This window comes from Crotalus tigris, unplaced genomic scaffold, assembly GCF_016545835.1.
Source record: "Crotalus tigris isolate CLP2741 ecotype Arizona unplaced genomic scaffold, ASM1654583v1 scf7180000017559.9942113025:1136094, whole genome shotgun sequence".
Taxonomy (NCBI): Eukaryota; Metazoa; Chordata; class Lepidosauria; order Squamata; family Viperidae; genus Crotalus; species Crotalus tigris.
This window is the reverse complement of record NW_024096473.1, coordinates 245,416-256,860: the sequence shown is the minus strand read 5'-3', so window position 1 is coordinate 256,860 and position 11,445 is coordinate 245,416. Positions and strand designations below refer to the sequence as shown.

The following is an 11,445-nucleotide window of genomic DNA, read 5'->3' as shown; positions in this document are numbered from 1 at the left end:
CCCCCCCCCAAGACCCGTGGCCTCGGTCCTGGGTGCAGGGGACCTACCCCCCTCTTCTCCCCATGGCCGATCCGATCGGGGTGGCTCCGGCTGCTGCCTTGGTGGCGCGGGCTTGGCCCGGGGCCGGCCGCTTCCACCCTACCGGGCCACCCCTCCCTTCCTGCCCCCGGGCCTTTAGCTTGCGGGGGGGGGGGAAGAGGTTGGCAGGGCGGCTGCTGCTGCTGCTGTTTTGCGCCGCTGCAGTTTGCCTTGCAGGGCGGGCGTGTGCTTACCTCTCCTCCCCCCCCTCCACCCCGTCTCTCCGGGTGTGTGTGTGTGTGTTTGTGTGTCTCATTCCGAGGCGGGTGCCAGGTGCTGAGGAGCCGCGGGCGGGGGGAGGCCGGCCGGCCGGCCAGCCAGCCGGGAGGGAGGCGGGGAAGGGAAGGCGGGCGCGCAGCAGCCGCCGCCAAACTCGCCCTTCCAGCTGCTGCTGCTGCTGCAAGGCGGGGGAGAGAGAGACCCAAGCCGCCGGCTGGGGCAGGAGGAGCCGCCCCCGCCGCAGCCGGCCCGGCTCTAGCCCGGCGGGGGAAAAGCGGGGCCGGCTGCAGCGCCCCGCCCGCCCGCCTTTGCCCGCGCGGGAGGCGCCCAGCCCGGGCGGGACTCCAGCCGCGCCCCGAGCCCTGGCGGGGCGCGGAAGCCTCGCCCCGGCCCGGCAGCCCAGCCGAGCCGACGCCCTGCCTGCTCAGCCGGCTGAGTGATCGGCGCGCCCCTCCCTGACCCTGCCCGCCTCTCCCCTCCCTTCCCTTCCCCGCCGGCCCTCCGCCCTGCCCGCCCTCTTAGTTACCCCCGCCGGCCCAGGGAGCCTGGCACAGCCAGCCAGCCAGCCAGCCGCGCCGGCGTCATGTGACAGCGCTGCCTAGTGCCAGGAGCCCCGGCGGGGGGGAAAGCCAGCGCGGGAGGAGGCCAGCCAGCCAGCCAGAGGCGGCCCGGCCCCACCGAGGTGGCCCGCCCGCTCGCTCGCTCCAGTGCAGAGCCGAAGGGAAGGAGGCGGCAGCCCCCCTGCCCAGCCAACCAAGCCGGCCCCGGGGAGGGGGTTGGCCGCTTTGACAAGTCCAAAGTAAGTCCAAAGGAGGAGGAGGAGAAGGAGGAAGAAGAAGAAGAAAAGGGGAGGGGGTCGCTCCGGGTAAGGCGCAACGTGTCTCTTGCGAGGAGAAAGCGGGAGGGGGGAGGCTTGGGAGGAGGAGGAAGAGGAAGGAGAAGAAGGGGGGGGACTGCTGCGAGGAAGGCCGGATCGCAAGGAGAAAGGGGTCTTGGGGTGCTGGGGAGGAAGAGGAAGGAGGAGAAGGGGGGGATCGCTGTGAAGAAGGCCAGATCGCAAGGAGAAAGGGGTCTTGGGGTGCTTGGAAGGAGGAGAAAGGGGGGGACTGCTGCGAGGAAGGCCGGATGGCAAGGAGAAAGGGGTCTTGGGGTGCTTGGAAGGAGAAAGGGGGGGTCGCTGCGAGGAAGGCCGGATCGCAAGTGAGAAAGGGGTTTTGGGGTGCTCCGGAGGAAGAGGAAGGAGAAGAAAGGGGGGGGTCTCTGCGAGGAAGGCCGGATCGCAAGGAGAAAGGGGTCTTGGGGTGCTTGGAAGGAGAAAGGGGGGGGTCGCTGCGAGGAAGGCCGGATCGCAAGTGAGAAAGGGGTCTTGGGGTGCTCTGGAGGGAGAGGAAGGAGAAGAAAAGGGGGTCGCTACGAGTAAGGCCGGATCGCAAGGAGAAAGGGGTCTTGGGGTGCTTGGAAGGAGAAAGGGGGGGTCGCTGCGAGGAAGGCTCAACACGTCTATAGCGAGGAGAAAAGGGGGAGCGCTTAGGAGGAGGAAGACGAAAGGGGGGGGTTGCTGCGAGCAAGGCTCAACCTGCCTATTGCCAGGAGGAAGGGGGAGCGCTTAAGAGGAGGAGGAGGAAGAGGAAGAAAGGCGCGGGGGGGTTTATTGCGAGGAAGGCTCAACGTGTCCATTGCCAGGCGAAAAGGGCTCTTGGAGCGCGCGGGCGGCGCGGCGGAGCAAGCGGAGCGGTCCGAGAAGGGCCCCGTGGTGGCTCCGCGGTGGAGAGAGAGAAAGGGGGGGGGGAAGCGCGCGGCTCTTTTATCGACGTGGCGGGCCGGGACAAAAGTGACTCTCGGTGAAAAATCTTGGCAGTTGCAAAAAAGAGAGAGAGAAATGGGGGGGGGGTTAGCTCAAGGCGGTGATCTCTCTCTTCCCCCCCCCAGCCGGTGGAAACTGGGGGGGGGGGCTTAGTGGGAGGACTGGGGGAGCCAGCAGCCTTGCCCCCCACTTTCCCAGGGATCTCCTAATCTGCGTTTTGCTGGGGGGGGGGAGAAATGTTTTTAGTTGGGTTAGCTGGGGGGGGGGGAGGAAAGGGAAGGCCTTGAAACAAAAGCCCCCCCAGTGGTTGGAGAGAGCTTTTTTGCAACCACAACCACAATCACTGGACTATTCCCCCCCCCATTCTTGGGAAAGAACCTTTGTGAGCCCCCCACATGGGTGACCTGATTTCTTGACCCCCCCCCAATGTGACCCTTTCAATTCCCAATCTGGGAGAAATCCACTTAAATCAGTTCCTGCTTTTTTGTGTCCCTTTAACCATGCTCAGTCCTGTTCTCTGGACTTCGTACATCCGCCAAAAGATGGGAACACCGGTGGTGGGTTGTGATTATTTTGAATTGGCGGAGGGTCGCTCTTAGATCCCTAAATAAACTTGGCTGCCGATAGGGAAGGTGGGTCAATCTGAACGTTGATTTGTTTTTTTATTTACTTAGAAAATGTGTCGGCCGCCCGTCTGACTTGGACAAAATTAACACGCTCTTAAAAAGAGTTTGGTAGAATACGAGTCCGTGTGTTTTCATGCACACACACAAACAAACAAAGATTGGATCTAACTTCAGAACACATACGTTTTGACATGGAGGTACTATATTGCGGTGTGACTATATTGCTCCTGGTTTTTAAAGCGCACACACTATGCGTGTGTGCATACGCACACCTGTATTTATGACATCTGTATTGATTTGTGTTAAAATGGCAGTCACGTTTATATAACACCCCTAGAAATGGCAGAATGATGGGTAAATAGTAGAATATTTAAACCTAATTGGAAAAGACATCAATATTTGACTTCCCCCCACCCCCAAATATTGCTTTGTGGTTGTTTAAGAAAAGTGTAAACTGCTTATTTGGAAGGCTTGTGAGATGCAGAGTTTGTACTTATCCTTCGAATGTGATTCTTGAATAAATTAAAAACTTCTGACATACTTTGAATGTGCTCCCTTTTTGATACAGAAATTGCTGTCAAGAGGGGAAAATTCACCCTCTTCTAAATTATTGTTATCAGTGGGTAATTAATTGTCATTTAAGTTCTTTTTTCATAGTTGCAAATGTCATAGTTTACACCAGGTTCAGGTGGGTTTTTTTTTTTTTTAGTTTCTGGGAAAATGTAAACTTTGACGTGAAGTCAAAGGCAGATAGTTGACGTGAAGTCATTAGCACATAGAGTCACAGTTTTTAACTTATAGACTTTTCTTCTGTTGTCACAAAGATTGCTTTTTGGCATCCCAGGGTAGTTTTCAAGTGTTTGACCAATTGTTCACCACAGACTTGATCAAAACAAGGTTCTGTCAATCTAACATTACCCCTGTATTTAGGCGCAAGGTAGTTTTATGTATTTTGTGTGTGCTTGTGTGGCACTAATGCTTCATCTGACAGCATGAGTGCCACACAGGCATACAGTACACAAAGTGTATAATCACCCTAGCACTTGCCAAAATGAACCAACAAGTCCAGATTTCTAACTTTTGCTTTTTCTGAATTTTATACTGATAAAGAAACTTGACATTGAAAATAAACTCAGAGAATAAGAGTGATTAATAAAGAAAGCTGATTCTTTGAACCTTACGCCTTTCTTCTTTTTTTTTTTTTTTACAAGTAGTCAGAACTAACACTGTGACCTGTTGTGTAGAGAGGAAAGTCTGTTTTCTTTTCCTGTGTAAGATATTCTGCTGCAGATCCCACCCTTCTAGTTATAATAGCTGGGCCTCTGTTGTTCAGGTTAGTATATAGATAGTGCAATCTACAGGGCAACAGGTTAGAAAAAACTGGAATATTTCTTTGAAAAAAAAAGGAGGCAAACATATTAATCAAAGGTTACAGCACTGGGTATATATTTACTTTGGGGGTAAGCTGCCTTTAACTCATTTTTGAGTTCATTCCAAATAAGCCTGGACTGTATGTGAGATTGCTTGATGCACAACATTTCTCTTTATTATTAATTAAGAGTTGGATTCCCCCTAATCCAGGGGTCTTCAAACTTGGCCCTTTGATGACTTGTGGACTTCAACTCCCAGAATTCTTCAGCCAGCCATGTGTGGCTGGCTGAGGAATTCTGGGAGTTGAAGTCCACAAGCCATCAAAGGGCCAAGTTTGAAGACCCCTGCCCTACTAAGATGAGTAACTGAAAAAGTGTGGATTTCACTAGTAGTCTGTGGCAGTGGAGATTGGGGATTGAAAACTTTTGCTTCAGTTGCCTGGGCTAATGCAAAGTGACGAAAGGGTTTATGTGCAGTTCTGCTTAAGGGTGTGATTGTTAAACATCAGCATTATAAAAAAAAACAATGCAAAGTGTAGGCACCACTTTTCAAAAAGAGCTCCAATATCACGGTAGACATGGTGATCTATCGTGAAGCGTACTGAAGGTCAAGTGAATTTAGAAATCGTGTTTGCTCCTAAAGAGTGGTTAATCCTTATTATGCTTTGTTTGAACAGAACCAGCTTCGCAACTGGTACATGTAATCTTCCCTTTACACTAGTTCATTTTAGTGACCATTCAAAGCCTCAACATCGCTGGAAAAAGGGACGACTGTTTTTCACAGTTGCAGAGAAAGGTCGTAAAATGGGGCAAAATTCACTTAGCAAATGTCTCGCTTAACGACATACATTTTGGGCTCAGTTGCAGTCGTAAAGTCAAGGACTAGCTGTGTCTCTGAGTTACGGCATAGTTCAGACAAACAATTTAAGAGGAGGCATCGTTTTATTGCTCAGTCACAAACCTCAGTGAATAAAAACCAGATCACTGTGTAGATATCACTAAATCCTGTGGCTCATTTACGTTCTAAACAAAAGCTTAGCTTAATGTTTCAGGATTTGTTGCTGGTGTGTGTGTGGGTTTTTTTTTTTTTCTTCTAAAAAGTATCTTGGCTAGAGATAGCAATGTAAGTTTCCAGCACTTTGCTGCCTTTGGACTGACCCCCACAAACTAAGCATCATCTCATCTGGTTAATACACCGTAAGATCCCAGATCTATAAAACTAGATCGGAAGTCAGAAAACATCCAGAAGTTGGCAGTGTGGTAAACTGTTGTTGTCTTGCAGCTAAGAAAATTACACGGGCATGTTTTGATAGTCACCGAGCTGAGGGTGGCATTGCCTATTTACTCCATAATACCGTGGCATTCTCAACAGAGATTCTTGTGCGGAACTGATCTGCATGAATAGATGTTACCAAGGTAGACAGAGACAGGACAGCCGTTTGTCTGAAATGATATAGGGTACTCCTATTTGGGCAGGGGGGTTGGGCCGTCGCTTTCTTAGCCTAAAACGGTGCTCTAATTTTATTCTTATTTTTGCAAACGGAATCAAACTCTGCGTTCCAGCATCCTTAGGGTTCTCATTCGTTATTTTAGATCTTACGTTAAAAGTCGTTTCAATAATTTTGAGCAGCTTGGGGTGGAGAAGGACATCGGCGGTGGTGGCGGCATTGCCTTATGGGAGATCCTAACCCGTTTTCTTAGGGATAGAGGCTGTTGTTTTGATTCCTCTGACTGCGTTTGTGGGTTTGTCGGTGGCAGAATCCGTCCGCCCCTTCTCCGTCTGACATGAGCCGGAGGGTCAGGAAAGGTCACTTAGATGTTTCTCTGGCCTTCTTTCTTTCCAGCCAAGAGAGAGAGAGAGAGAGAAAGAAAGAAAGAGAGAGAGAGAGAGAGAACCACCAGCCCTGTTTCCTGTTCTTTGTTTCAAGGCTGGGCTTTGCGTCACACATTCCAAGTAGCGTATGTGTGTTCTTTCCTGTTTCAGGCTGTTTTCTGGTAGATCAGTAGCCCAGACCTGTCCCCTAGTCACTGCCCCAACAACGTGTAGTCTCCACCCAGCGAATTATCATGTCTCTGCACACTCCGGATTGCCTAAAAAAAACCACGCCTGTGTTATGTCACTGCCAAAGAGTCGGTCTTAACCCTTTTAACTCCCTTGGACGGCAGTCTTGCTTATTTAGAGTATCCAACAGAGGAAAGATTCTTTTCTGGGTTGGATTGCATTTTTATTTATTTATTTACTTTAATTTTGGAAGAAAAGACATAGAGGTGGTGCTTTTTTATTTTTTTTAATGGAGTGGTGACGTATTTGGGAAATAAGAAGGAAAGCCCTTTGCTAGTTTATATGAATGCATACGTTCTACAGGAATGTCAGCCCTGAGTCAACGGCACATAATAATAATAATAATAATAATAATAATAATAATAATAATAATAATAATAATAACTGGAGAAGATAACAAAATACAAAGACCTACAAATAGAAATAGAAAGACTGTGGCAAAAGCAAGCAAGGGTAGTACCAATAGTAATAGGCTCCTTGGGTGCAATCCCAAAACAACTGGAGCACCACTTGAACACCATTGGCATTGACAAATTCGCTATTAGTCAATTGCAAAAGGCGGCCTTACTAGGAACTGCTTCCATCCTGCGACGATACCTGTAATACCATCAAACATCCACATCTGCCTATCCCAGGTCCTGGGTAAGGACTCGATAGGTAGACAAAATGCCAAATCCAGTCTGAACATCTGGCTGACTGTGCAATGATCCATAATAAAGTTGGAAGGGACCTTGGAGGTCATCTAATCCAACCCCCTGCTCAGGCAGGAAACCCTACACCACTTCAGACAAATGGCAGTCCAGTCTCTTCTTAAAAACTTCCAGTGTTGGAGCATTCACTACAGCTTTTTATCAGCCCCACCTGTTAAATAATAAAACATAAGTTTGCGCCTCTAAAAATGTAGGAGAAGGTTGTGTTAAGCTTTCACTCACAAATAGTTGCAAATGGTTTTTGTCCTTAGGGGGAGGTTTTTCTGGGGTTCATGTTATTGTTTGTTTGTTTATTGGTCAGTGAGATTGACCAGACCAGGGCTAGGCAACCTTGGCTCTTTTATGACTGGTGGACTTCAACTCCCAGAATTCCTGAGCCAGCCATGCTGAGGGGAAAGGGAGAGGTTTCCAAGCTGAGCCATGCTGGCTCAGGAATTCTGGGAGTTGAAGTCCACAAGTCATAAAAGAGCCAAGGTTGCCTACCCCTGGACTAGACAGACAGACAGAACTTTATTCTTTATTCCTAATAACAGAAAATTATGTTTAGGCTATTTGATCAGAAACATTCCTTGTTGAAACAGCGTGGCCTATCAGATGAGAAACGGGACACAATCAACAATGTGAGCAAGTAGGCACAAAACGCTGACGGGGAAGTTTCAAGTGAGAACTTTAAACATCTCCATTATTCTGCTCGGGTAAATGAGCTAAGGATGCATTTTGCAGACACCACGTCTTCCTGAGGACTCCATGACTATTTATAAATAAGGGAGCCGAGAAAGACACTTTTTGGCTGAGACAACGTCCCCAGTCAGCTGTAATTCCGTACTGTTAAAATATTAATTTCCTCACCCAGCTATGTATGAATTCCCCCCCCCAAAAAAGGCAAAACATAACGAAAATTAAACAGGCCCACTCTGGTGTGTTTGCTTCCAGAAGAAAAGCTTGCAATTCTTTGCATTTTGTCCATATCGAAAAATAACTTATCCAAGGAAACTACATTGTTCCATTATTGGACAAGGAACAGCTGAAAGTATTTCAATAAACAAACAGCTTACATTCTCTCACCTTGCTTTTTTTCTTTCATGTAGTAAAATTTCACTACAGATAGTCCTTGATTTACATTTAGGGACCACTCAAAAGTTAACTGCGCTGAAAAAAGTGATTTATGATCATTTTTCCACACCACCCTTACAGCATCCCCATGGACAGGTGATCAAAATTGGGACATTTGGCAGTGGACTCACATTTATGACTCACATTTATGACTCACAATGTGGACTCACATTTAGTGTCCGACAGTCATGTGATCCGCTTTTGTGACCTTCTGACCAGCTAAGTCCTTGGGGAAGCCATTTTCACTTAATGACTGTGTTCCTAATAATAATAATAATAACAATAACAATAATAATAAAGTTGGAAGGGAGCTTGGAGGTCATCTAGTCCAACCCTCTGCTCAGGCAGGAAACCCTATACCATTTCGGGCAAATGGCTGTCCAGTCTCTTCTTAAAAACATCCAGTGTTGGAGCATTCACAGCTTGTGGAGGCAGGTTGTTCCACTGGTTAATTGTTCTAACTAACTTAACCGCTGCAGTGATTCGCTTAATATGTGTGGACAGAAAGGTCGTAAAATGGGGCAAAAACTCACTTAAATGCCTCACTTAGCAACCGAAATTTGACTCAGTTGCGGTTGTAAGCCGAGGGATTACCTGTATTACCTTTTACGTTGTGCTGTCTCCGTCAAGAGTAAGAAGTTTAGGCGGAGTAGCAGATGTCTATATTTGCAGGACTTTGAGCAGGTTATAAATAATGGGTATGCCACCCAATTGCACCGCCATCTGGATTCTTTTGACACACAAAGAGGTAATATATATATATATATATATTCTGTGTGACATCCTTCTCTTGAGTCACAGCTAAAGGATGCAACTGAAGGCAGATGAAGTTGTGCATGTTGTCTAAGGGAGACTGATTCACACACGTGCCGCCATCTCTGGTAGCTTGCTTTCTGTCACATGAAGTTCTGCCGGTGATCAGAACTGGATGCAACATTGACCACAGTGGAATGTTTGTTAACCTAATTGATTTGGAGCTGGGGATTGCCATATTTTCCTGCTAAAGCTTTGTGGTGCAGTTAGCTGGATTTTTTGGCCATTTACACAATACACGAAACCTGGGGTACCCAACAAAGAAGAGCAACAAAGACGATCAAGGGACTGGAGGCTAAAACATATGAAGAGCGGTGGCAGGAATTGGGTATGTCTAATTTGATGAAAAGATGGACTTGGAGGGATATGATAACTGTGCTCCAGTATCTCAGGGGCTGCCCCAAAGAAGAGGGAGTCAAGTTATTCTCCAAAGTGCCTGAAGGCAGGACAAGAAGCAACGGATGGAAACTAATCAAGGAGAGAAGCAACCTAAAACTAAATTTCTTGACAGTTAGAACAATTAATCGGTGGGACAGCTTGCCTCCAAACGTTGTAGGTGCTCCAACACGGGATGTTTTTAAGAAGAGATTGGACAACCATTTGTCTGAAATGGTATAGGGTTTCCTGCCTAAGCAGGGGGTTGGACTAGAAGACCTCCAAGGTCCCTTCCAACTCTGTTATTCTATTCTATTCTATTCTATTCTATTCTATTCTATTCTATTCTATTCTATTCTATGTTTTCTATTCTATTCCTATTCTATTCTATTCTATTCTATTCTATTCTATTCTATATTTTCTGTTCTATTCTTATTCTATTCTTTTCTAATTTCTATTCTATTCTATATTCTATTCTATTCTTGGCAACGTCAAGACTTGTGGACTTCAATTCCCGGAATTCTGGGAGTTGAAATCCACCCGTCTTAAACATTGCCAAGGTTGGACACTCCCGTGCTAAACCACGATTTGGGGAGCAGAATAAATTTTGCTTCATGTCACGTTAACAGCATTTTGAGTCCTACTGACTGGCGAATTGCAAGCAAATAAACAATATTTAGCTTAAGAGGACTTTGAGCCTAAGCTGGCTTCTTTAATCTAACTCCAGCTAACCATAACTACAGTCCAAAAACGGGATGACACCACATGGAAGTAACCCCCAAAAGAAGCAAAATTATTCTTTTTCTGATCTATATACAAAAGAAAGTCGGGAGCCTACGAGGCTTGTTACAGCTTGTTGCTCTTTGTGCTTGTGTCATTCTAAGCAGGGTTTTGCAGAGGGATAGGCAGAATAAAAATATCTAGAGCTGATCTTGGAGAAAGTAAAAAAGGGAGGGAGGAAGGGAGGAGAGGAATGGATGGAAGGAGGGAAGGAAGGAAGGAAAGAAAGGAAGGCATAGGAGAAAGAAGGAATGAGGGAGTGAAGGAAGGAAGGAAGGCGTAATGGGAAAAGGAGGAATGAGGGAGGGAAGGAAGAAAGGTAGGTTAAGAAGAATTCATGACTAGAAAATGCGACTATATTGTCAACTTAGAACAGCGGTTCTCAACCTATGGGTCGCGACCCCATTTGGGGGTCGATCGACCATTTCTCGGGGGTCGCCAAACAAGGCGATCCGCCATTTTTCCCCCTCAGGGGGCGGCGCCGCGCATGCGCGGCACGTTTGTGTGACGGGGGTCGCCGTCACACAAACGTTGAGAAGCACTGACTTAGAAGGTGAAAAAAACTGAAAATAACTCTTAACTTGATTTTTTTTTTTTTTTTAGTAGAAGATGAGACAGACAAAAACCTAGCCATACAGTCCATATTGCATTAATTTACCTTTCAACAATAAACTAGCATTTCTGGAATCCCTACAATATCCGTTTCTCCCTCTGGGCTACTTTGAAGGGCTGGGGCATCGTGGGAAGACCAAGCCAAACGAGCAGGTTAAGAGGGTGTAGACTTGACCAGCATAACATCCTCTTTCCCCGAACGTGGAATGCTTGCCAATTCCAGTTAACCTGAAGTAGAGCAGAAACCATCTTTCTCTTTCTGTTTACATGGGAGACAGGCGGTCCGGTTCACCAGCCAGAGTTGGACTTTGCCTGTTACGCATGTGCGCTCTTGAAAATGTTGGGCCAGCCCTTTTGCAGAACTGCAGTTAAGTTGCAAAAAGCTTTTTCTCGTGTAAAGGAGTAGGCTTTGCATCTCAAACAGGGTTAGTTTGCCTAATCCTGGTTGATTGAATCGACATTAATTGCCTAGATTTGCAAAACTTAAGCCACACGATTGGGTTTGCAGAAGTGGTCCTCAAGCGGGCCACGTTTCATGACCCATCTGGAGAAAGTCATCAGTGCTAGAAGGCTGAAGCAAACCCCCACTCCCTACTAGCACTGATGATGTTCCCTAGTTGGGTCATGAGAGGTCTGCAAGAAAAACTCGGAGAGCATCAAAAGCCCTTCGGAGAGAAGACAGGCAGACGTTGGCGAACGAGAGAGGACGGGACACAGAATTTCTCCTATTCAAAGCTCAGCTGAGCGGGAGATGGGCAAGGATCCACTGCCCCAAATTGTCTATTCTGAGAAGTCCTTCCTTTCCCAGAGAGGACATTTTGGAACTTATTTTCAAGAATATATTAATATGAATCTGTCCCTCTTGCTCGCTCTCCCCACACCT

The 11,445-nt window shown here is 47.3% G+C and overlaps 1 protein-coding gene across 3 annotated transcripts in view; it reads left to right on the top strand.

Annotated features, from left to right (window-relative positions):
- The first annotated feature begins 782 nt into the window (after positions 1 to 782).
- The window catches only part of KLF3 (Kruppel like factor 3), a 36,192-nt gene continuing 25,529 nt past the window's right edge, over positions 783 to 11,445 (top strand). Inside the window, exon 1 of one of the 3 annotated variants that reach the window (XM_039347467.1) lies at positions 783 to 1,162. Coding sequence is in view for 1 of the 3 variants with exons in the window: in XM_039347457.1 (XP_039203391.1) it covers positions 2,919 to 2,924 (6 nt within the window). In the remaining 2 variants the exon portion in view is untranslated. Of the gene's footprint in view, positions 1,163 to 2,493; positions 2,925 to 11,445 lie in introns of those variants that run through there. The other 2 variants (XM_039347465.1, XM_039347457.1) reach the window with 2 other exon arrangements.